General features: G+C 38.4%; 1 protein-coding gene across 1 annotated transcript in view; it reads right to left on the reverse strand.

The window, feature by feature from the left end:
• Positions 1 to 27,970, reverse strand: part of RELN (reelin) — a 532,619-nt gene that overhangs the window by 206,188 nt on the left and 298,461 nt on the right. Inside the window, exons 9-10 of the mRNA XM_081244879.1 lie at positions 21,195 to 21,291; positions 18,235 to 18,475 (exon numbers count right to left, since the gene is read on the reverse strand). Coding sequence (XP_081101005.1) covers positions 18,235 to 18,475; positions 21,195 to 21,291 — 338 coding nt within the window. The remainder of the gene's footprint in view (positions 1 to 18,234; positions 18,476 to 21,194; positions 21,292 to 27,970) is intronic.

Raw genomic sequence — 27,970 nt, forward strand, 5'->3', positions numbered from 1 at the left:
TCAGCCAGCTTTTGAGTAAAAGTGTCTGACCAGACCTAGGAAGTGCATGATGTCCCCAGTGAGAAGCTCGTAAACAACAAACTTTGTTATTCTCCAAAAGAACACCAGGCTTACAAAGAATAAAGAAAAATAATTTTTTGTGATGCGTTTTTTTTTAACCTACAGTTTTTCAGCTTAAAGTGAATAGTCAAAGGCAAGATCCAACTCTGGAGCTGAGTAAACTGAGTATTTAGTTTTAAAAAATATGATAAGTTTTTGCATTAATCATTTTTTGGTAATGTCACACATAGAGAAATGCTAATAAATGAAAGACCAAACATTCTTTTAAGTTTTATATACTCTTAAAATACGAATGAAGAAAAATAACTGGACAGAGAGTATCAGTTGGGCCCAGTGACTGTAAGTTCTGCAGGGCAGGGACCATGTCCCTGTATTCCAGGTTTTAGCACGGTGCTTGGCATATGGTAGGAATTCAAAAATATTTGTTGAGTAATTCAATAAATGAATAAATGAGTGATATGGTTATGCCTTTCAGGTAACTAATCTGTTACGGAGAACTCATGATGTAGTAAGCATTAAGGAAGGTACTGGAGGGAAGGGGTTTATAAGAGTATAATAATATCTAACCTTTGCTCTAAAAAATTACAGTCTAGTTGATATTTATCAAAGGCAGCATATGGAAAGCTAATGAGTGAAGGAAGGTAGGAATCACTGTGTCCAGGGCTGGTCTAGATGAGCAGGCTTCATGTATGAGCAGGTCTTCAATTGGCTTTAAAGGAGTGAGAAAAATCCAAGTTGGATGACAAATATGAATAAATTACATAGGTGATAAGTAGGCATAATTTTGAGAATTAGACTGGAGCCTGACTATAAAGAATCTTAAATGGTAATCTAAGAGATCTCTACAATATGCCATCAGCAGCGATGTTCTAAAATAGAGCAGTGATGTGTGCAAAGAAATGTTTTATGACTATTAAACTAATTATGGCAGGTAAAATCAATGGGGAGGGAAATCAGACTTCTATACTGAAAGAGTAAAAAAGCTTCCAGAAGCTTCCAGAAGTTCAAGAGAATTGGAGCATATGATCTTGGAGGAGTCATTTCACAGCACTAAGATATAAGGCATATACCCACTGGGCCTGCCATCAGCTTAGATAATACTGTAGTGTGTGGCAGGCTTCACCTGCCTGAGGCTCTTCTTCACACCACAATGAGTACAGCTTATTCACAGATGTTAAGTCGAGCTCATTATATATGATCCTTAACCCACATACATTGATCAAAACTAGGATTCAGTTTATTTAGACAATAGATTTTAGAAGTTTCACTACAAAAAGAAAAGTTGTAACTATGTGAAGTGATGGATATGTTAACTAACATTATTGTGGTAATTATTCTGCATTAAATACATCTATCAAAAAACCCCAAAAAACAGGGCTTCCCTGGTGGTGCAGTGGTTGAGAGTCCGCCTGCCAATGCAGGAGACATGGGTTCGTGCCCTGGTCTGGGAAGATCCCACATGCCGCGGAGCGGCTGGGCCCGTGAGCCATGGCCGCTGAGCCTGCGCGTCTGGAGCCTGTGTTCCGCAACGGGAGAGGCCACAACAGTGAGAGGCCCGCGTACCGCAAAAAACAAAAAACAAAAAACAAAAAACAAAAAACAAAAAACAAAACAGTAAATAGAAACTGTCAATCAATGACAAACCCAAGGATCCTCTACTACAATGCACTCTGTAAAGATAATGAATGCTAACTAGAATGACAAAGATTACTTTCCTAATAATAAATCCACCGAGCTCTAAATAGTGGTTTTCACAGTTATCTTCCCATTCTGGAATCCTGAACAACTATGGGCTGTATTTATTTAGAATTAATATAAGGAGTCTGACACTGATGCAAATGAGATTAGGTCACTGTCCAAGGAAAGGGCATATATGAAATATATATACATGTGAAAACAGAATAATTTATATTACAATTTAAAAGGATATATTTGTGTAATGAAAAGGGTGACTTGCTTAACATAAAATCTTGGTCATTTTTGGCTAAACATCAATTTAATTATTTCCACTTTGATTCTGTTTACCTCAGAATTGTTTGTTAATATTTTAAGACTCTGTGTTATACATAACTATGCTTTGCTACTCTTCCAAGATTTATATTATTAACATATTTGATGCATATTTTAATTTAGTTGAGATAGAAAATTTATGTAAAGAAACACATCATTATGAAACTGAATACCATACTGTTAAACTCACTTCACAAAATTAAAATGAGTTGGTGTTTTAGAAAAATTGAAGTTTTTTTTTAAGATTTATTTATTATTTATTTATTTTTGGCTGCATTGGGTCTTAGTTGTGACACACAGGATCGTCGTTGCGGTACGTGGGCTTCTCTCTAGTTGTGGCATGCATTTTTTCCCTTCTCCAGTTGTGGAACGCAGGCTCCAGGGTGCATGGGCTCTGTAGTTTGTGGCACTTGGGCTCTCTAGTTGAGGCGTGCGGGCTCAGTAGTGTGGTGCATGGTCTTAGTTGCCCCGCGGCATGTGGGATCTTAGTTCCCCAACCAGGGATCGAACCTGCGTCCCCTGCATTGGAAGGCAGATTCTTTACCACTGGACCACCAGGGAAGTCCCTGAAGTATATTTTAAAGCATCTTTTTGTTAGTTATTTGGCTGTTACCAAATACATTTGGTAGTTTAGTAGAGCATTTGTAATTATACAACTATTAAAAACTGGCTCAAAAATATATTTTTTATATTTAATATTGTATCTATATGAAATGATGGATGTTCACTAAACACTGTGTTAATCATTTCATGTATGTTAGTCAAATCATTATGCTGTACACCTTAAACTTCTACGGTGTTGTATATCAATTATATCTCAATAAAACTGGAAGAAAAAAATTAGCTATCAATATACCTTTCTGTCATTATAACTGCTAGCGCCAGCGTATGAAATACAAGTAATATTTACCATAACAAGTATGAAGAAATCAACCTGAAAAAAATGAACACTCACTTTGAGTTTTAACCAGTTTTCATAATTGCAGAATCTAAAAACTAGTAGGATCTGTCTTTGCCAAGTTTCCACGAAGGACAGCATGGTATAGTTTTTTACATAGTTTATTTTTATAGGGAAGGAGCTGTTCTTCACCAATTGGCAGTAAAAGGACAACACTCGAAGTCTAAATTCAAACAAACAGGGCAGTGGTTTATAACAGTCAGTGCCGGACTTGCACTGAAACAGCTTAACCCTGTCTGTCGAGTTTAGGGGAAGATTCATAGTCCACTCTATTCTCTCTTCCCGAATGGGCCCAATGCCCTTTTGGGTGTGGAGGGGGAAAAGTATTGCTCTTTGAATGTTTTCTTCGTCATAGTCTTAGTACATCAACACATTGCTAAAGAAAGTTTGTGACAGACCCAAAGTGCACAGCCACAGCTCGGCGTGAAGTGAATCAACTCCCCCTGTCTCTCAGCAGGATGGGGCTGCCAATTTCTGGGCAGCAGGGCCAGGAGATGCACTGAATGCACACACTACAGTGGATGGCTTGCTCCACTCCCCACCATGCTAAGGAGATCAGGACATAATTTCTGCCTCAGCCACTATGAGCAGAACACATGTTTTCAAGGTTTGGAGTAAGGGTCATATAAGCCAGCTGGGTACTATTGGGACTATAAAATAGGGGAGAGTCTGTGCAAAACTGGTGAATTACTGAGCCATTTGAGCAGGAATGGGCCTACCGAGAAGTTGATTATGTATAATCCTTATATTTAGGAATCCTGGGAAAGATAGGGGGCCAGTCAGGGTTCTCATTCTGAGCATTCCTACATCAATTACAAGGCTAGTTAGAGTTTTACATTAATTCGACTTTAGAACTGGTCACAGGGGGCTCAGTGTCTTAGCATTGTTTCCAGATGCTCTCCAAACTAAGAATTTATGCCTGACTACATTCAGATTGAGATAGAGCCCCTGTGCCTCTGCTTGTTTGAGATTGCCTCTCTGCCTCTGAATGGAAATCCACCACCTGTGTGGGTAGGGGTGCTTGAACTTTCCCCTAGAACCCAATTCAATTAATTCAGCACTTACATGAGCTGAGGTGATTAAGGTTAGAAAAAAACCCAAAATACTGGAAACCAAAAACATTCTTGACAAGGAATGGAAACTCAGTTACTGTCCATCCTCAAGGAGTTTGGGGATTGGAATCAGAAGGCATGTTCCGATGCATTTTCTCTACTGAATGGCTACATGGTTTCGCACAACTCATTTAACCCATCTAGGCCTGTTTCTCAGGCTGTGGAATGGGACCAATAATATCTATTTCCTAGAGACACTGTTAGAAGCACAAATTATATTATATGTGGAAGTGTTTTTTTTTAAATCTCTAAGTGGTATAAAATAATTGTTATTTTATATCTAAATATGCACTTTTCCAAAAATTTCTAAATATGTACTATTATATTCCCTTTGTAGTATATACCCTTGGCAGTAGGTTATAGAGAAATAGAATATTTAAATCTATTTTAAATTGTTTCTCATTAGACTAGTCACTAAAATTCTTCAGATCAACTTAAAACCTTTAGTAAAATGTAAAAGAATATGTTGTACAATACAATATGGTAAAATACTACAAACATTCATTCATTTTCAGGGCGTACTGAGCCATCAATTAGAACTTTAAAAGTTCTCCAAATTTTGGCAGATTACCAAACATTTTCCTTAGGAAAACTTAATAATGCAAGATGTCTGTCGCCATTTTTCTTACAGATGAAATGTATAAAATCTATGTATTTATGTTAAAGATCCAAACAAAATGTGAACTGAAAGTATGAAAAGAATTTCAGAAAATTGCTCTCAGTGATTTTAATACCCAGCTGTTTTTGTTCAGCATCTATTCAAACTCATGTCATTTGTGAGACAATTAAAATCTAAACAACTTTGTAAGACAGTTAAATGTTTAACTCTGTGAGATACATGAGCTTTAATATGATAAGAATACTTTGGAATTCAGGGCTACTTTATTTTGAGTATGCTAAAAATATAGCAGGTTTTCTTGAGTAAATGATTACAAATAACATGTGACCTCCTGAGTCTTAGCTTTTTTTTTTTACTGTTGAATTGGAGACAGTTTTAATAACTGAAACGTCCAGCATAAATGAGGGTACAAGAAAACAAGACTCTATTGGTTAGGATATAAATTGACAGGATTATTTTGGTTGAATAATTTGGCAGTATCTATTTTAAAATTTTAGTGTTTCATGCAACCTTACCCAGAAATTCCACTTCTAGGTATCTATGCTACAGACAAAAATAGCATGAGTGCTTGAAAATATATGTACAAGGCTGTTTACCACAGCATTTCTTGTTTTAGGAAAAAAAGAGGACAAATTTCCATAAATAAGGAATACTTAAATGAATTATAGTAGAGCCACATGGTGAAATACTACACAGCCATGAAAAAGAACAAAATTGATCTGGAAGGTGGATGAGCTGCTATCTTAAGTGGAAAACACAATTAACAGAACATATTATCATGTAAGTCTTAGCTTTTGACTGACTTATGGTGAGTATATATCAGGTAATTAAGAATTTATTTTTGGTAAAATAAAGGTATAAATTCTGCAGATGGCTCTATATATTTGTTTCTATCCCTAGCCTTCCTAATTACATTAATGATGATGTTAATTATCATTATTTTTACTTCATTATTTTAGCATTGACCAATGACAGTTTTTAAAATCACTTAAATATCATCCTTATTTGTTTCCATCTGTCAATCAAAAATATTTTTCTACTTTGCTGTTAAGTGGGTTTCCTTTACTTGAAAAGCAGGACACACTGTAACTGACAAGAATTTGCCATTCAGAAAAGCATCAACAGGAAACATCAGTGAAAATTCCTCAATATAACAAGTCTTTGGCCACAATTCAGGATAGCATTTTTCTAAGGCTGCTCCCTGTACGCTGCTGGAAATGTTAATGACTTCACCTCTGTACTTGTAAAAGTACTTACAATTGCCTTCACCATAGTTTAATTAGGTTTTCATCAAAGATGAACACTGAGGCACCTCTTAATATTATCTCCCTGGGGTCTAATGGCCCTGATGATTCTTTCAGACATCTGTAGCCTTACAATTTAGTTTTGACGATATCCTTTTAGTTGGAATGAGTATATTGGGCATTTGGGCAATGCCAGCTTGCAGAGAGCTGGTGGCAGATGGAATGAAATCTGCCTGGTATGCCTTCCCCTCCACATGAGCAGAGAGCCATCCATTTCCTCCATTAAGGAGTTGTCACTCAGCCCACCCAGCTGGAAGACCATTTTTGATAGCCAAGCTGGCTGGTGGCAGACAATTCAGATACAAAGCACACTTTAAAAGGATCTAAAACATCATTTGTAGGAAAATTGAAAATGCACGGCTTCCACCACAGCCAATTTTTCAATGACTGTAATATTTTAAGTGATTATTTTTGCCACTTCAGATTGCTCCTTAGAGAGGAGAGGTTTTTAAATTAAAATCTAGGCAACGCATAACAGTTGAGATATGAGGAGCAGAGGAAAGAGAAATAAGATGAATAAAATTAATTAAAATGGCATTGTTGGCAGAGCCATAAATTAGCCACTGGTTGGAAATAAAATATATTGGTATAGGAGTTTCTGGATTAAACTGGTATGTATGACTGAGTGACTAGAAATGGACTGACCTACAGCCTACAAATCATTGTGTTTCCTAAGCCTTTCACCATGCTATAGCTATTATCATAGAGAAATATATATATATTTCCTACAACCTGGTTCAATGGTCTTTAATGGTACAGACTTTCATGCTTATAAAAAAAATAGGAAGAGAATGATTTCTCTCATGAGGTGAAATGAATTTCTGTCATTTTCCACACATTCAATTTCTAGGTAATTTAATGCCAGTTAAAAAACTGAAAACTTGGCTATAAACACAGTCCAGGTGCAGGAGGGCTGAAGTGCATTTTCTCTAGTCAACACAATAGATTCAACCACAGTGAGCAAATTTTAGGGAGCTTAAAAAGTGTTTCTTTCTCATTATTTTATGGGTTCATTAAGCATTTGAACCACCTTGTACTACGATTCATAAAGATTCAATTCATGGTATATTTTGTAACAAGTGTGTAATTATTTGGCAATAGTTATGACAACTCTAAAATGGCAATAGTGACAGATTTGAATTGGAGTAATGAGAGGAAGAATAACAATGTAAAATTCCATAGGGCAGTTGTTAATCTTGTCTGTAGGGATCAACTTAACTTTCACAGCATCTGAAGTTTTCAGACTGGGCTCCTCAAATTAAGGCCAAAAATGCCAGGCACAATGTGGGAGGCTGCAAGATACTGAGGAACAAAAGGGCTGGGGCTTTATAATACAACGTAGTTGGCTTTGAAAATCAAAGCTGTTTGATCTTGGAGAAGCCACTTAACCTCTCTGAGCCTCTATATTTTCATCTGTGAAATGGGGCAATTGTGAGGATTAGATGAGATAGTGTTAAGTAACATGCTTATTCTAAAGACTGATGAATCTTAGGAAATCAGTAAATGCTAATTCCCTTCCTTCTTTCGTCCCCTATCTTCATTCATTTATTTAAAAAAACTTTACCTTAATGAGTGCCGCTATACAAATAATTGGGCTATGTGCTGTGCTAAGTACAAAGATGATGGGTAATGTTACTATGTTTTGGATGTTCAGACAGAATAAAATAAATTTCACATTGAATAATGTATTAACTTAATTAGTGATTAAATGTGTCAGCTTCAGACCATAAACAAACAAGAAAAGGGTGCATAGTCAAGGAGGCTCTGGGGATTTGTTTGAATGGTTATTTTTAGCAGAATTTATTGAAATTATTTGTTTCTGTGTTACTGCCACTCTTGTCATGGTGATTTGGCTCAATTCCATGTTTCACTAATGCTATTCCACATTAATTACTGTACAAATAGGCCGCATTGGGGGGAAATTGTGAAAAGCACACTACTTACGTTTAACCCTTCATCCCCAAAGTACTCTTATTAGCTTAAAATATATTCTGGCTCATTCTACAATATCATGTAACCACCTCTTGGGGGAAACATGACAATAAGAGCAATGCAATCCAAAGTGAAGAACATCCCAAGCAAAGGGAATTTACAGAGACAGCATGCAATTAACCAAGCTGGAATCTGGCCAGAAAATCATAGGTAACATTCCGATTCTTAATGGAAAAAGACGTGGGAACATGGTCTCGCCACAAGTCTTACTGAGCTCAGGTTTATCCTCATTAGAAAGCCGGTACTCAAATCCCTCAAGTTACAGACCAGATAGTTTCCAGTACAGCGATTTGCAAAGCACATTTCTGGAAAGCATATCTGATTTCTTCCTGTTTGTCCTTACATTCTAAAAAGGAAAATCACTGAATGGATTTTTGAAACCTTTTTCTGGGTTGCCCAATTCATGGAAGACAAGTTAGGCATTATAGTAGGCAGATACTGCTCTGCCAGGGGATTATATTCCCAAAGAGCACATTTAAAAATAAATTCTGCTTTGAATGTGATCATCCCTTTCACCATTTGTCTTTGACTTTCTTCACTAGCCTCGACTTGTGTTAAGACTACATTTTCAGACAAATAAATATACATTTTTTTCATAATTTGGATATTATAACCTTTATTCTCCATTAATGATTCCACAGTTTGTGGCAATAGTATTAGACAGGTGACAGCAGAATTCCAGAATGAAAGCTCCAATTTTTATTCAGGACTGGAGATCTGCCTAGTGTTCACTGGGACAAGGAATTTGGCAAATGCATAATGTACAAGAGCTATAAGAAAATTAATAGACTCTCTTGCTCTGACTTAATTCTTCTCCTTAGTGGGTTGTTGATTCACCTGATGGCTGTTGTCTTCATTAGGGCCTTTTGGTGTTTGTTCAACTAGGAAAATTGATACTATCATTGGATATTTATCAACAGTAAATGGAGGAGAGAGGAAGCAGTCTAACTGGAAGTAGAAATACTTCTAAATTCTGTATACTTAGTTACTCCCAACCCTTGGCACACATCTGCAAAATTTAATAATTTACTTTTTAAGAAAATTTCTTTTAAATACATTTGAGCGCAGCCTATTCTAAAGGACAAACCTTCACAACAGAATCTGTGACATTTAGTACTGATCTACTTCTCAACACAAGTTGACATAAAAGTGTAAAAGGAGTAATCTGGAATTCTTTGCTATCCATACAATGAACTAGGGTAATAAACAGAAAAAGATTGGCAGGTGCAGGCACAGCAATCAGAGTGGGAAGATTCCTTAAAAATAAAAAATACGAGGAATGGCACATATCTCCTAGTGATCTGCACTTAATCTGTGGGTCAATTCCAGAGTTGACAGAAGCCAGTGATTTATACCTTTGCAAGCTGAGGGTAACCAGGCTAGCTGAGCAGATATAAACATTTATTAACAGTGAGTGAGCCAAGTGTGCTCTCTTTCTCTCTCTCTCTCACACACATACAGATATCAAGGAGTTGTGGATGATTTCTGCTTTCAAAATACAAATTGTGGCTGCCACCAAAGATGGGGGTGAACAAACAAACAAAATGAAGCAGCTGCTTGACCAATATTTACCTCCATGGCATATTGATCCATCTGGAAATTCTGCTTCATTGGGTACTATTGAAAGATGAAGAAAACAGAAAAAAACAAAAAAGAAAAAATCTGCTCATAGCTCTGTCCAAATCATTTGCTCCTGGGTTCTCCTCTGAGTACTTTCCTGACCTTTGCAGCTCTTCTCTCTAAGGGTGAGTTACAGAAAGCAGGTAGCTGTAGCAGCTCCAGGCTGACCCTTTAAAATCTTACATGTAGTGTTTTTCTTTGAACTTGAAATTAAGGACGTTTTCAGATTGCAGGATGTGTTTTTGAGGAGTTGGGAAGAGATGACTTTGATGGATTTGTCCAGATGTTTCAAGAATGACTAAGGACAATTAAGCACTAAGTACTCAGGGCCTTCACAGACATGCAATGTTCCCCTACTACAGATATAAAACTTGGAGGATAAGGCCTTCCTCATAGTGCTGGCACCTACAGATGATTCATGAAATGTCACCATTACTACTTCTGCTGCTGCTACTACTACTTATAATTATGGTTGTTATTATTATTATTTATTATCCAGTATCCACGCTACTCAGTGGAGGTGGATATGAGAATCCTACCCAAGGTGAAACATTGATTCTTGATTCAATATGTCTTAAATGGAAGGGGCTAAAACATTCATTTCCCTTAAACCTTGATGACAAAACCAAGACCATTTGCAAACAGTTGGAGCACCAGAAGTTACCCTGAGATTAATCATTCCCCCATTTCAGGCAGGAAGAACGTGCCTCCCACTATTAAATGTGGCAAAACACCCACAGCCATCTGATAGAGAGCCGTGCTGTCAGGGGATGGCAGCTGTGGCAGCAACAGCCAATTCTAGCAACTGCAAATGATGGACTAACAGAGTATATTCCGTATCTTTAGAATAGACACAACTGACACAAATAATTCTTGATTAGTTTAGAAATTGTATACAAAAGTCATTTTAAAAAAGGATGCAATATTCTGTAAAAGAAGGAAATACCATCGTAACTAATAATTAAGGCAGATGTTTCACTATCAAGTGGGTTCAGGCTCCTTGCCTTGCTGAGTCCACAATGGACTTGCTGTGGAGATTGCTAATGAGGCTGGTGCTCTGGCTAGCTTTCTGACTTGCCGTACTAGATTTATTGGCATTCAGACCCCCACCTATTTGGTTGTGAACAGAGGCCTGCTTAGGGATTCATGGGAAATAAAAAAATTATGATGGTAATTAGAAGCACGATAAGAATGTGGTGCCCCTTTTCTTCCACATGGGCAGGTTCTCTGGAAAAACACTGGAAGCTGAGTCAGGCAAGGCCATGACCTTGTAAAGAGAATGGAGGAGAAACACAGACGGCTGTCTAGGAAGAACATATTAATTCTGTAACCTCTTACAGTCCTCTTCAGCTTACCAATACAAATAAAAAAGTGCAACAAACATAAGGTCGGGTTCTACATTAAAAGTCGATACTGTTAGCCATCTACTTCATATTAATTACTAAAGAGCCAACAGATGGTAATGGCCTTCTACCAGCCCAGGGCAGATTTAAACTGGTGACCTATAATTGCAGTTCTCCAGATCACATAACTCCTTAAGTTAATTACTCCATTTGGTCTTCTATCGTTCTGGCCTACTTGAGATACACAAGGACAGGCTCAGATGAAATGAATTAAATAGTACCAAAGAAATTGAAAAAACCATCTGAAGAAGATAAGGAGGAATATGTACTATGAATGTCAGTGACTCATTTTTATATTTCCTATTTGACCTGCCACCCTCAAACATTATTTTCAACATCAACTGGACAGTTTACATACTCACTACTCTCTATTACCTTATTTTATGAATGGTAGCACTTAAAAAATCACTTGTTGCTAATAAAGAAAACTACTATTAATATTATAATTACATGAATGTCATTTCAACTTAATTCCAGTGGAAACTATTTCTTATTTTGATTGCCAAAGTTACACCTACTGGCAACACTTGTGTCCAACCTAATCAATTTACTGCATTTGATTTTGATATTATTTAAATGATATAAGGATGACATAATTTGTGAGTTTTGTATTTTTTCTATCATATCTCCCCCCATTGTAGCTACCAGCTCAATCCTTTGCCTTTTACATATTTTTCTCCATATTCACTTCCCTGTAGAGTTTATTTGTTCTCAAAGTTGTCAATGAAGAGGACACATACTTATTAGCCCTTTATATATGCCAGGCACTGCTCTAAGGGTTTTACATGTATCTTCTTATTTAATTATCACAACATGAGATGGATACTACTACTATCCCTGTTACAGGTGAGGACACCAAGGAACCAAGAGGTTAAATAACTTGCCCAAAACCACATGGCTAATAAACTGTGAAACCAAGATTTGAACCCAGTTAAGCCCATTTTCTTAACAGTTGTGCTATATCCAGTCCCATTCACAATATTTTTAGCTGCCTGCATGTCATCGCTGAATATAAAATTTATTTTCTTTCCCCACAAACTAGATCTTGATATTTTTTTCAGCTTTTCATTCATTCAATTAGCACAATGTATCATGTACCAACACTGGAGATTCCAAAATGGTAGAAACAGTTCCTGAGCTTACGAAGCTAACACGCTGACCAGGGAGACAGAAACAAAACTACAAAGCAATGTTGTAAACACTCTCATAGATGTATATTTACGGCATAACAGAATGTTGAAATGGAACTAGTTTAGTGTTGGATTTGGTTAAGGTGCCAAGAAAATAGGTAGCAACTGCTCCACTTTCCAAAGAGAGGTGATGGACCAATTATAAGGACTTAGCAAAAGAGGCGGTAAAACGGCTTAGCCACTTACTCAAATTGAGGGCACACAAGCCTGAAGCTGAAGTATGTAGGCAGCCGGAAAGCAGAGACATGATTCCTTTAGAGAGGGTTGTTAGTGAACTGTGGGTCACACCCATGCCCTTGTCAGGGGAGGAGGGTACCTTCCCCTTGCCTCAAGCCTGGTGCTCAGGACTTTAAGAACACCCCTTGGAAGGGATGCTCTAAAGGCTTAGACTAGTGCCTGGGGCTGCCTGGCAGGTAGCTGGGTAACAAGAGGGCTGCACTTCAAAGTAATTAACTTCTCTTCTTCCAATGATGGATTCAAGGTGAATGTTTACCATAGACTAGAATCAGGCCCATGCACACAAGAGGCAGTCTGGTTTGTCTAAGATCATGCCCCCAAGGTCTTCCTGGAGGGGCAAGGAGCCCTTAGCAGAAAGAGGCTGAGGTCATGGGTCAGAGGCCCAGTGGCTAGGAGTGGAAGTAGACATGACCTGAGAGATGCATTGGGGAGCTACAGGTGAGAAATTCCCAGTTCTGGTGAAAAGTAGGGGCATTTCCAAAGAGCTTTTTGGTAGAACCAAGAGAAAGCCAGCTTCGATCACTTGCCAGACCAAGGGATCAATAATTCCAGCTTACAGCGTCTGCCTCTTGATTCTTCTCCTGCCTCCTGACCCAGCCCTGGATGGTTCAGAGGCTAAAACTCATGGCGGTTAGCGAGGAGGGAGAAGGAGCTGACCTCTATCTCTGTCCCTACTCAGCAGACCTAAGCTGGAGGAGAGGAGAAGCTATGGGCGAAGCTTGGAGTTTGCATTATTACGGTGAACTGTGTGGTATTTGTTATGGAACGGAGGCTGGGGACTAAAGTGCTTGATTGCTTTTTTGGTCTAACAGTAGTCTTGGGACCTGCCTTAGGTTTGTGCAAAAAGGATAGAGATTAAAAAAGCTGTCTGAGTGAAAGTGAATGGTCACTAGTGAGGAAGAAAGAATGTTTTTTTGTAGCCAGTCTCCAACCTCAAGTCCTGCTTATTCAATCTCATGGTTATAGCAGCACAGAGAGGAGCCAGATGTTAACTATGCAAAACTTCACCCAGACAATGACATCTGAACTGGGCCCTGAAAGACGCTGGGGGATGACTAGGCATAGAAAAAAGAAAGGTGGAAAAGCATGTCTGAAGGGGTGGGAGTGTGAAATTCTGTGTTGTGTTTGTGAGGCTGGTGCACAGGGAAGCAGGAGATGAGGATGAAAAGTTAGGCTGGGCCGAGATTGGAAATCGCCTTGAATTATATGTTAGGGAGTTTGGCTTGTCTCCTCTAGGCCTACACAGGAAGCCATCAATGGTCTTGAGTATGGAGGGTGCATGACGTCATTTCTTTTAAGGAATGACCGTGTCACTTTTTGTCAGTGGCATCCCTTTGTATGATCCTTGGCTCCAACATCCTCGTCACAGGAAGTCTGCTACCATAAGACTGTTGATTTCCCTTTCTTTAGTGTCCCCCTGTTCTCACTCTATTTCACCTTCCCTATAGGTTACTGCAAATGCCTCCTACCTCCATATGGAAAATATTTTAATACTCCTTTCTCCTTAAGTTCACTTTAGGTCAGCAGTGGTGGACCAGTAACTATGATTGTGAAAATAATATCAGCTGTTGTAGTGTGGAAGAAAAGGAAGCAACCAGTGCTTGGCCTGAACTTACTAAATTCTGATGTATCAAAATCTGTCACCAGAGAAAGGAATATGTAGTACAAATGGAATAAAGCTGGAGCAAGATCAAGAAATACGAGAAAAACAAGAAGCTTTCAGCCTATAGCCGGAGTGATGGTGAAGAAAATAGGCAGATAAATTAACAAATAGATGATGGGAAGAAACACAGGACCAATAGGGGGCATGTCAGTTTATATTTACTACTTGTAAGAGCAAAGATACGTGGAGCTGAGAGCAAGAGTTCTGAAGTCGGATTCCTGTATTTGAACCCTGGCTCTGCCACTGGAAAAGGGGCATTCTGGACAAGTTACTCAACACCCCCATGTCCACTTTCCACATCTGTAAAATGGGGCTAATAGAGCACATTTTTATAGGTTTATAAAGATCAACTATATGAGATTATATATAATCTCACACACACATCTGGAATAGCAAGTCCCTAGAATAATAAGTGAACGATAAAAAGTAGCTGTTCGGACTTCCCAGGTGGCACAGAATCTGCCTGCCAATGCAGGGGACACAGGTTCGATCCCTGGTCTGGGAAGATCCCACATGCCGGGGAGCAACTGAGCCCCTGTGCCACAACTACTGAGCCTGCTCTCTAGAGCCCGCGAGCCACAACTACTGAAACCCACACACCTAGAGCCCGTGCTTCACAACAAGAGAAGCCACTGCAATGAGAAGTCTGCGCATCACAATGAAGAGTAGCCCCCGCTCGCCGCAACTAGAGAAAGCCCGCGTGCAGCAATGAAGACCCAACGCAGCCAAATAAATAAATGAGGAAATCGTTCACGTTCAGAGCAATTAAAAAAAAAAGTAGCTATTATTATTATTATTATTTTTTGCGGTACGCAGGCCTCTCACTGCTGTGGCCTCTCCCGTCGCGGAGCACAGGCTCCGGATGCGCAGGCTCAGCAGCCATGGCTCACGGGCCCAGCCGCTCCGCGGCATGTGGGATCTTCCCGGACCGGGGCACAAACCCGTGTTCCCTGCATCGGCAGGCGGACTCTCAACCACTGTGCCACCAGGGAAGCCCAGCTATTATTATTTAACCAAAGGGTATCCTATCTGTGCTTGGACACTTTTCCTTGAATAAACTCTACTTTGTAATGATGCACACTTTCTTGATTGCTGTTAGACTTGATCTTCGATTTAGTTAAGATGTAAACATCTTGGAGAGTTTTAATGAATATAGAAAAGATAATGTATAGGTTGAACAAACAAACACCCTCAAAACTAAAAAGTCCAAAATAAAGCAATGTTCAAAACATGTCCTATGACCAATGGGAACATCGAGATATGCCTTCTAATTGGTTGTATTCAGTTTTCATCTCAAAGGCCACCCAGTAAAGGAACAATATTTGGTGGAGAAATTGCATACAATTTAAATGAACAATTTTTATTTCTAGAACTCCAGATCACTTGGCAAAAGCAATTTTTTCATGCTTAGATGTTTGAGCCAAAAAGCAAAAGGTTGGTCATGCAAATGAGTTAAAATGACAAACTCTTAGATTTTATCATTGCACTTATTTGAAATTTTAAAAAGAAATATCAGAGGGACTTCCCTGGTGGCCCAGTGGTTAAGAATCCACCTTCCAATGCAGGGGACGTGGGTTCGATCCCTGGTCGGGGAACTAAGATCCCACATGCCGTGGGCCAACTAAGCCTGCACACCACAACTACTGAGCCTGCACGCTCTAGAGCCCGTGTGCCACAACTAGAGAGTCCGTAAGCCACAACTACTGAGCCCACACGCCACAACTAGAGAGAAACCTGCGCATTGCAACGAAGAGCCCTCCTGCCACAACGAAAGATCCTTCATGCCGCAACTACGACCTGATGAAGCCAAATAAATGAATTAATTTTTAAAAAAAAGAAACATCAGAGAAAAGTTTCTACCTGATAGCCAAAGACCCTGGTACTACAATGACTTTTTTCTTAGTAGGCCTAAGTAACTAGGCAAGTCTCAAACGTGTGATTAGTAAGCTTATGAGTAAGATGAGAGACCACAAAGCAAAAGTATACTCCACACAAAGTTGTAATTTAAGTAACCATTACTATGAAGCAAAACCACACTTCATGCATTTTTATCATGGGTGGTACCAAAGTACAGTGCATTAAGGCACCAAAAAGCTAATTAGATTAGTATAATGAGTACAAAACATATAATTAGTATAATATATACAAAACAAGGCACAAAAAGTACATTTATATAATAAAGGGAACTGAGACCAAATAATCACCAATGATTATCACGGGAAAAGGATGTGAATCCCAGGCCCTGAGGTCTCCATGTGTTTCCTGGGTTTCTTCTTGCCAATGCTGAACAGTGACAACAGAAATCCTTCTCTTAATCAAGTAGTAGTGGGATATGACATGGGATATCCTTACAAAGGTTCTTTTCCATACCCATATGAAAGGCATCCATGGACTCTCTTTAAAGGAACCAAAGTTTTAGAGTCTTTGTCAAAACAAATTTCTATAAGGTTTCCTGGGTGTTTTCTCATGCTGAGCAAAGATGATGCCTGTTCCTAATGCTAGTCAACTGGTGTAATTTCATCAACTTAAAACAAAACACCTAGAGTTTGATTTGTTAAGCAACAAGTTATTGTGTCAGGGGAGTTTCCTGAAAAGGTGAAGGTTTTCTAAATAATCTGGAACCATTTTGAACCATGTTTCTAGAATTCAAATAAATTATTAGAAGGAGATGAGCATCTTAGATCTTTATATTTTGCTTGGGACTCCTCCTGTGACCTCACCCCCATGCAGCACAGGATTTTTTTTGTACCAGTGAGTCACATTTTAAAAAATTCTCCAATCTGCATCTGTACTTTATTTGTATATACTGGAAACTTGAGAGAGCCCAGTTGAGGGTCTAATGGTATTTTTAAATATTGCCTAGACACAATTTCTTACTCTACACACTCTCTGGACAGACAAGCTCATGATTTCAATTTTCATTCAAAAGGTTGATAATTGCCAATTTTGGATCTTCCTCTGAGTTCCTGATCCATACATCTAACCTCCCACCAGATGCTTCTTCTTGCCTGCCCCCAGGATTATCAAAATCAACATGTCCAAGGTGAATTCAGCTCCTGTAATCCTGTTCCTCTTCCTGTTTCCTGTTTCAACAAATGGCATTGTTGTTGAAACAATGATGCCCAAACCTTGCCCTTGACATCTCCCACTCCATCATCATCTCAGTCAGTCCCCAATCTTCTCCATTTCCTCCTAAAAATCCCTGAATCCATCCATATTTTCCCATCATCTCTCCCCTACTTCTGGTCAATGTGATCGCCCATCGGACTACTGTTTGCAGCCTTCTATTTGGTTTTCCTGTATGCACTCTCTCCCTTCCATTCTCTCCTCCATCCTCGAAGGGATATTTCAAAACTCAGATCTAATTATCTGACTCTTATTCAGAGTACTTCAGTGACTCCCTATCAACTTCAGGATAAAGTTCAAACCCTACAGCAGCTTTCAAGAGCCTTAAGGTTTCATCACTGGCCATATCTTCAGACTTTATCACAAGTCTCAACTCAAAATCTATTAGACAAGTATTTGGAACATTGTCCAAGGCCTCTGCTTTGTGCTATCACCTTCCAGCCTTTATGTATGTGATTTATGATTCTAGAAACACTATTTCTCCCTCCTGGCCAATTTGAAATTAGCTTTCATTCTCTGCTTGTATCCCTATTCTCTTGGATAGTCTTCCTAATCCCTCAAGTCTGGATTTGGTACTGTATGTTGTATTTCCACAGCACTCTAAACTTTCCCAGCAAATCAACAATGATGCCATTTTGCACATGCATGTTGACATGTCTAACTCCCCCACTAAACTGACAGCCAATGAAGGGAAGAGACATATCTGCCTTTTTGTGTTTATATTCTCTAGGTTCAGCCCAGTACATGGCACCATGGATTCTCATAAATACTTGTTAAAGGGATGAATAAATGAATGATTTTCCATGCTTACAAGGGAGGGTAAAGTAATATTACCTATTCTTTTAAGAGTGGCTTTAGTAAAACTGTCATCTTTGTACAATTTGGTTTACTGAGCTTTAGGTTTGAGAGGAGAGGAGAAGGAACAAAAGAGAGATCAAACCTTTACTGTAGCTCCTGGGAAGAAAAGCCAGTTGCCCGTGTCTATTGGATCCAGATTATCTTCTAAAACAACTTGTCTGTGAGCTGAGTTGATGACCAGGACGTTATCTAAAGCCCAGCAGGCTTCATATACTTCACCTACTCGGACATTTTCCTGCTTCCACTGAAACTGGACGTTCTCCCCTTTGGCGTCTTCAGGAAGGTAGAGGATATGGATGATTGTGCTGACATTGGAAGGGGCTCTGGAGAGACGAGAATTGGTGTCACAATAAAGTTCAACAGTGTCCACTTTGCTTTTCTTATAGATCCTCTTTGTTTCTTTATTAAGACTGTGGTTTTCTTATCTTAAAAATATTGTACTCATTACAGATTAAATACTTACAATCCCATACCCCTTAAATCTTTTAATACATGCTGATTATTAAGATGTTCGTATTGAGTGATGAAAGTTTAAATATTAACTGTCTTAATGAGCTTTATGTTTAACACAAGGCAGGCAGTAAGCATATTCAGGCAAGCCAGTAAAGGGATAATTGAAGAGAAAATGGTACACAATTGCCATGGCTCCTGTAAAAAATCAAAGTGTATCCAGCACAGTTTTTTGTGAATGGTAGACACTCAATCTAAAACCATATACTTGGGACTTCCCTGGTGGTCCAGTAGTTAAGACTCTGTGCCTCCATTGCAGGGGGCACACGTTCAATCCCTGGTCGGTGAACTAAGATCCCGCATGCCGCGAGGCCAAAATAAATAAATAAAATAAATAAAAGCGCTTTAAAAAATAAATAAAAATAAAACCATATATTTTTTGATACTGAGAAGAAAAAAAGAAAAACTATAAAATTATCTTAATTTTAATTCTTACTTTGAAATTTTGCATCTATTAGAGATCATTGTATGCTATATGTTTCATAATCAGTCTTTATGTAATAGTTATTTTATTTCCAGTAACCAGATACATTTTTGTTTTGAAAATGTCAGATTTGCCATGAGAATTAAATGCCCTCATTTAGAATTCTTTAGAATTCCATGCAGACCAGTCTTTAAAAACATGATATAATTTAACATGATTTTTATATTACATCTGTTACATCTAGGTCCTTTTCTATATAATATTTTTATTAAACATTTTATTCTACCAAAGTAGAAATCTGCTACAGTAAAAATGATGGCTTTAGCCAAGATTAAAAGTAGTACTAAAATACAAACCAGTAGTACCCAGGGCTTACTATAAATTAGCTTTGAAAGGACTAGAGAAAAGCCATATTTTTCACTCACCAATGAAGCACATAGAAATCCGTAGAACTGTCTGTGTAGGTTATGAATGGTGTACCTTACCTTTGGGGGTAATCAATTCCCCTTTCCTTTAAAATATTTAATGATGACTATGTTTTTAACTTCAAAAGGAATTTAAACTAATGAAGATACTACATTTTAGTTTTAGGAAGTGATTGAAAATATGTCCACTCTGATCATTAATGGTAAATTTGCATTAAATGAGTATGATAGTTTGGTGCCTGGACTAAAATTGAAAGTCTCATTTAGTGAAAAATAAATGGAATCAGCTGAGTGTGATCTTTATATCTTGTAATTAAATGTGTACACTCACTATCTGTCATATCAAAACCATGTAGCTGAGCATTCAGCAAGAAACGGCACTACAATTTATCTAAACTATGGTGTATAACTATTAGAGAAAAAATGGAGGCATGAGTAAAACTTCCAATACTTATGCTGCTTTGCTTAAAGCCATTTATATAAATCAGTATTTAATATGAATGCATTTTCATAATAACTACTAGAAATTAGAAGGAAGAGCAAAATGCTCTGTTATAAAATTGGCAACTGGCACAGAATGTCAGAGCTTGGCTTGTACCAGGTGTCTATAAATAATATCTTATCCTGCCACAGAGGGAGACAATCTATTAAAATCCATGAGTTAGAATCATTTTTCTCAGTTTTTGGTTAGACTAGAGCTTGAACGTGTGAGACTTTTATTTTTATTTGAAATACTACTAGAAACTTTGGACAGATTGGTTTAATATTAAAGACTAAGAACCTAATATTTATTCTTCTCCCTGAAATAAATCACAATTCTTTCAATATGGAAAAATGGTAAGGAAAATAGCGTGAGAAAAAAGAAAACTGTCACAGAACTGATGGAAAATGTTCTACGTGAGTCATGCTAATTTAAGAACTAAACTGATCAGAATAACCACTTAATAAAATTTCAAGGTATTTTTTCCTTTAAATACCTCACCATATCTGAAATTAAGCACCCATTTTGAATTTTATTTTATGATTTAAACTACACAGAAATAGTTAACATAGTTTGAGTTTTGCTAAATTTAATCAAATATTTTCAACCTGAATGAGCTTCTCCCTCTTTAAGCATCAACCTAATTTTCTTTTTTCGAAGGGATTTTTTTTAAATAAAGAAAATGTAATAAATGATTACAAGTTGCATCACAATTATGATAATAGAATTTTAGAACTGGCCTTAGGGAAGTTAGAAGGAAAATGACAGAACTAGAGATTAGATCCAAAAGGCTATTAACTCATTATCATCACAGACTGGAAGGAATTTAGGTGGTAATCTGATATATTCCTAGGCCTATAAACCAGGCCACAGCCAGGCCACCTAAAGAGATGGGTGGTGATGTTATTTTGTGGAGAATTCCATCAGAAACGTTACTATCTTAAATGTACTTTTACCCAAAATAAATAGTTTGTTATAGCTACTACTGACAGTGGTAAGTATTGAATGGAAAATGACACTTTTAACAATACCTTGTTCAAACAGAGCAGGTAATAATATGTGCATCAATGTAATTCAGCATAATTAACAACCAGAGTACTTTTAACCATGAGGAATAAAGCCAGTGGTAGAATGAAGGTAAACAGGGAAGCAGAAATCCACCTACATCAAAATTTATGAAGATACTTTAAATGATAACAAACCTAATTTTCTCAAGCTGAATCCAGTCCACAGTATTATTCTTGGCATATGACACAATGATGCAAGGGTCTGAATAACTAAAGCGACATGAACCTGAACCTGTAAATAGCAATAACAATAAATTTCAAAGTTAATACAGTGTAATTACATATTATCTTTCCTGATAAATATGCTAGATAATTTTCTAACCACTTAGATAGTTATCTGATCATTTCCCCATTCTTCTAATTATGATAAAATTTCTTGTAATCTGTTCTGATAAACATTATTTGATAAATAATTTTAAGAGTTGAAAAAAGGTAAATTTCAGGTCTCTTTAGAAATACATGGACTTCTAAATTAAATTACAATATAAGCATTCAGTTCTATGCCAAGAAATATCCAAATATTATAGAATGATTAATATGGATCTTACAAGTTAATATCAATAATGATTTCATTTAATGGCATGTAAGTCATTCAGTTGTATGAAGAATAAAAATAGCATTCTTCCATGTGTGTGTTATTTAAATGAGGAGGCAGTATATGAGAAACTAAAATACTGTAAAGTAAATTCAAGTACTAAATGAATGAGAGCTATTAGAGATATGATTGATATTATTCTACTACAGCCCAACATTAAAGATTTAAAAGAGAGACATTATGTCCCATTGTGGATATCCGGTCATTGTTTTTCACTATTATTCTCAATACTGGAGATATGACTACCAAAGAAAGTTTTAAAACTCTGATAAGAATTTGTTTTTACATGTTCAATGAATACATACAAGAAAGCACAATTTGACTGTAATATCAAAGATCTTCATAGATTCCGAAACCAGCCATGAAACATAAGCCAGGAGTTTATTGTAACTCAATAGCAGGGTTTTTTATACTATATTAAAAACAAATGAACCAAAATAAAAAGAAATAGCGCAATTTATTTTTAACTTTCATCCATCTGCTAGAGGAGCCTTGGTTTCAGCAAATGGCATCTGTTGACGGTTTTTACATTTGTAGTACTCAGGAGTTCCAAGCTTTAATCAAACTCATTTATTTTATTTCAGTGGTGTTTAGTACAACACCAGTTAGTGTGCAATTGCCAAAGCTGGCAGTGTGCTAAAAAGGCCAAACAGCAGTTTTCCTAGATTTACTCGCACAGCTAAAATGTAGATGAAAAAGCATGAGAGAAGGCTACTGAAAGGAAAGTTACACAGCAACCCTGAGCTCAAACAGAAACCTACTTTATGCCATTTTGATCATTGCTAAGTTCCACCTTTCTTAAGCAGCTGCTTAAAATAAATATCAAACTGTGGCACCGGAAATGGAAACAGCCAGGATTATGTGAGACAAACTTCAACACAAAGAAATATGAGGTCTGGCAGACAATCTGTTTTTTCAAAAGACAGTTCAAACTAGCCTAAAGAATGTAAATGGTATTTATGTGCTTTCTTCGTGTTTTATACACTATAAGTACTTAAAAGCAAATGTATAAGGTGAATCCCAAAAAAGGAAAGGATAGAACAAATGATAACCAAAAAATGTTCCTTACAGAAGCAATTCAGTGGAAATTATTTACAAATTGAAAAAAGAGAAGGAAAGCTGATAAACATGAAAATAAAAATGTGTCTAAATATGACCCTGATGACCAATATGACCCCTTTCCTGTCTATTTTCTTATGTTACCATCTCAGTGTTGCGAGAATAAGTTTACTATGCACCCATAAAACAAAAAAGGCACCTGGCCGGTGACTCACTTTTCCTTAGTCATTAAACTCTTTTTTTTTTTTTTTTTTTTTTTTTTGCTGTACGCGGGCCTCTCACTGCTGGGGCCTCTCCCGTTGCGGAGCACAGGCTCCGGACACGCAGGCTCAGCGGCCATGGCTCACAGGCCCAGCCGCTCCGCGGCATGTGGGATCCTCCCAGACCGGGGCCCGAACCCGTGTCCCCTGCATCGGCAGGCGGACTCGCAACCACTGCACCACCAGGGAAGCCCCATTAAACTCTTTTGTACCTAAACTATTAATATCTTCTGAACTCATCTCCTCCTCACTATTGTCAATGGACTCTCAGTAGCTCTTGCCAAAACTTTTTAATAGTGATTAGCTGGTCTCCCTGTCTTCAGCCTTACATGTCCTCACCCAGCCCCACTCTTGCCAGTGCTCTTCCTACAAGTGAACTGAATTGTTACCTCCCTGCTTATAATCCTTCAACAATTTTTCAGTCCCTTCAGGAGAAAGCAGTACTTCTACCCCAGTGAGCTAAAGGCGCACAGTTTCTAGAGACCAAATGTGTACCCTGGAAACAGAACTAGCCCAGGGTTCCCATGTGAAAAGATAGCTCAAAAGCCACAGGGACTCCCAACAAAGGAGTGGATAACTAGAAGACCAGGACTGAGGTGTGCGGTACGAATGGACAGCCAGAGGAGAGGTACTGCCCATGCCAAGGGAACTTCCCCTCCCGGAAGAAGCTCCACCCAAGAGAACCAGTCGGCTTTGGATAGCTGCCTCCCTCTGGGACCACTTCCCATCAAACTACCATCCCAAATGGTGCCAAGCCAGTGAATAAATGATTCTCCATGCCCACTCCTAATACAGTTGTTCCACATAGACTGGGTGAATTTCTTCTTCACATAAGCCCTTCTGAATTGCAGCCCCACTGTCACATAGCCTTCTGTCCACAGAATAAGATTTCCCCTTGCCCAGGTTGACAACGGTTGCTTGATTCTGTCTGTGATAAAGGGAGGAAAGAGTTAACTTATGTCCACGTGCCCAGGTGCCTAACGCCACCCCCAACTCCCTGCTCCCAGATCTGGTGGTGCAGAGCTATCACATACCTCAAAGCACCTCGGATGCAGTGACGAGACAATAATAAGCAGGTGCCACCTACAACAGGTACTTCTTTCTTTCCCCTCTTAAATCGAAGATCTTTAATTGCCAAAGCTGATATTTAAAACCAGAAAGGAAAGACAAACCTAAGTGAAAAATGCAAAATATCCTCTCACTTGCAGATCCATTTTCTCTCCTTCAGATCACTTCCAATGTAATTGTAATCCTTCACTCTAAAGTAGTAATTTTGCAAGGATTTAAACAATTGCTAAAGGAGGGAAGATAATTTAGAACCATGTTTATAAAAGTATGGCCTGAGAACCATGATGAACTTAACCAGGTCTAAAAATTCAAACTCTTTCTTTGGTTCTTACCGACAAATGAGGAAATTCCATATATTTTCATTTTTACCCACATCAAGGATACAAGTAGCCTACAAAGTGATTAAGGGTTCCTAAAGTTTGATACTCGTAGATAAAACTGATGAACTTCTAGAACTTACTGAGGACCCCCATCTAACAGTCTAGGATATCTGGCTCCAGTGTAGAGCTACAAACACCAGGATTACTGCAATATCCCCAGTTTGGGGGAGGACAGGATATTTTGTGTTAAAGGTATCTCATGAATGTTGTTTCCAGTTGGTCTTGGTTGTCAATTCTTGATTTTAAATTGACAAATAAATTGATAAATGATAAAGATAAACCTACATTAATTTACTGTAACTGTCATTTATATTATTATTGATTATTTAGTCAACCCCACAGTACATAGTGATGGATACTTTTTCCAGCAGCATTTCTGGCCTATTATTGGTTTACAGTTTGTCCTATGGCTGAAGACATACATGCATTGCAATATAACTACAAGCCATCTCTACTCCTCTGCTAAAGCAGATATCTACATAATGCCTTGAAACTATCTTGCAACAAAACCACCTTTCACTGAATTTGTGCTATTGAATTTGTGCCTATGAATTTATGCTATTTTAATAACTTGCTTTTTAATAACTTGCTCTGCATTATCAAATTATGTATAAAAATACTGGGTTATTTTTTAAATTTTTGGATTTTTTTTTTTTTTTTTTTTTTTTTTTTTTTTTCTTTTTGCGGTATGCGGGCCTCTCACTGTTGTGGCCTCTCCCGTTGCGGAGCACAGGCTCCGGACGCGCAGGCCCAGCGGCCATGGCTCATGGGCCCAGCCGCTCCGCGGCATATGGGATCCTCCCAGACCGGGGCACGAACCCGTATCCCCTGCATCGGCAGGCGGACTCTCAACCACTGCGCCACCAGGGAGGCCCAATTTTTGGAATTTTAACATACAATCATATGTCTAAGTTCATTCTTATTAGGTTAACAATGCACCATGTATAGTTAAGAAAAACAGAGACCCAGACAGTAATGCCCTCATCTTTTCAACCACTGCACCAGTGTTTTCTGCCTTCCTCCTGTTATAGTGGATGAAGTGTTTCTGTTCTTCCCAATGGTGAACCTTCTCATGTGGTCTAGATCCCATCTTCTCTTGTTCTTTAAGATTTCCCCTCTTTCTCTTGTATCACCAATTTCTCCCAGTGAGTTTCCTGGATCATTCCTATTGTCATACAAACATCACAGAAACATACAAAGCATCTCCCATCTTAAAAAAGTTTTGTTTGATGTCACACCCCTAACTTCTGTTCCTTCCAATCCTATTTTCGTTTCCCTTTATAGCAAGACTTCTCAGAAGGGCTGTCCAGTGATTGCCTCCACTTCGTCACATCCTCCGATTCCCTTTCCCTTCCACCCTGAAACTGCTCTTGGTTAGGTGGCTGGGGAGTCTGTGTTGCCAAATCAACAGATCATTTCCTCATATTCAGGTTACTGGACTTCTCAGCAGGATTTGTCACAGTGCATCCCTCCTTTTTTCTTGGATACTTTCTTCTATCTTCTACCACCTTCTTGATTTTTCTCCTGCTTCACTGACTGCCGCCTCTCAGTCTCCTTTGTTGCCCTTTTCTTTCTTGATCTCAAATTGTTTTGGTAGCTTTCTCTTCTCTTATCTACATTGCCTCCTTTTACTTTGAAGCTTTAAATAATATCTATAACAGATAATACCCAGAATTATATTTTCCATGAGATCAACACTTATAGATCCAACTGCTACTCACCATCTCAATGGACAACTCAGACTCTTTTTCTTTTTTTTACAACTTTATTGCAGTATAATTGCTTCACAATGGTGTATTAGTTTCTGCTTTATAACAAAGTGAATCAGTTATACATATACATCTGTTCCCATATCCCTTCCCTCTTGCGTCTCCCTCCCTCCCACCCTCCCTACCCCACCCCTCCAGGCGGTCACAAAGCACCGAGCTGATCTCCCTGTGCTATGCGGCTGCTTCCCACTAGCTATCTACGTTTGGTAGTGTATATATGTCCATGCCTCTCTCTCGCTTTCTCACAGCTTACCCTTCCCCCTCCCCATATCCTCAAGTCCATTCTCAAGTAGGTCTGTGTCTTTATTCCTGTTTTACCCCTAGGTTCTTCATGACATGTTTTTTCTTAAATTCCATATATATGTGTTAGCATACGGTATTTGTCTTTCTCTTTCTGACTTACTTCACTCTGTATGACAGACTCTAGGTCTATCCATCTCATTACAAATAGCTCAATTTCATTTCTTTTTATGGCTGAGCAATATTCCATTGTATATATGTGCCATATCTTCTTTATCCATTCATCCGATGATGGACACTTAGGTTGTTTCCAGCTCCGGGCTATTGTGAATAGAGCTGCAATGAACATTTTGGTACATGTCTCTTTTTGAATTCTGGTTTTCTCAGGGTATATGCCCAGTAGTGGGATTGCTGGATCATATGGTAGTTCTATTTTTAGTTTTTTAAGGAACCTCCATACTGTCCTCCATAGTGGCTGTACCAATTCACATTCCCACCAGCAGTGCAAGAGTGTTCCCTTTTCTCCACACCCTCTCCAGCATTTATTGTTTCTAGATTTTGACAACTCAGACTCTTTAAGTCAAAATTAGAATTATTGGCTTTCCACCCCCCAAATATCTAGGATACCCTTTTCATTTCAAATGACACCACCCCAGATGCTCAAACAAAGCACTAGGTGTCACCTTTGGTTCCTCCCTTTGCTTCATTGCCCACTTCCAACCCATCAGCCTGGGAGTTCTGACTCCAAAATATTGTTCAGCTTCTATTCCTCTCTACTGCTACCACCTTAGTCAAGTCAGGGTCATGTCTCGGTGGTTTTCTTACTCCCTTTTTTATCCTCCTGTAATCCATTCTCCACACAGCAGTAAGAGGCCTTTCAAAAACAGAGGAATCTTTTAAATTGTTTTAGCGATCATGCCATTCACTCCTGGCTTAACACCCTCTCAAGGCTTCTCAGCCCACTAGGAATAAAAGGTTGAGCTCCCTCCGTGACTTAGAGCTTCCCTTGTACCACTCTTCTCGTTTACTGTGCTCCAGACACTCCATCTCAGGGCTTCCATGCCCCTTCTCTCTGCCTACAACTACACTGATTATGTCAATTTCCTCATACTCTATTCTCTCCTCATTCCATTCATATCTTTCCCCACAGACCACCCCTTGGCTGGGTCCATCTTCTCTCTTGGGGTTCTGTGCAAACATCACCTGCTCAAAGAAGCCTTCCCTGTGTATTCAATCTAAAGAACTCCACCCCCCAGTGTCCAATCATCCTCCATCTTATCACTCCATCTTAAGTTATTCATAGTACTTATCACTATCTAAATTTACCTTGTTTATTTACTTGTTTACTTGCTCATTGCCCATCTCCTGTTAGAAAGCTCCATTGAAGGAGGAACCGTGTCTGTCTTGTTTACTACTTGTGTCCTTGGTACCCAGAATAGTGCCTGGTGCACGACAGAAGCTCAATAAACTCTGGCTGGATCACAAATAAGTTTGCTGTAATTTGCTTATTTTAATTTCTCCATGTCTTTGTTTTTACTGT

This window comes from Mesoplodon bidens, assembly GCF_964165515.1.
Source record: "Mesoplodon bidens genome assembly, chromosome: 9".
NCBI classification, from domain to species: Eukaryota; Metazoa; Chordata; class Mammalia; order Artiodactyla; family Ziphiidae; genus Mesoplodon; species Mesoplodon bidens.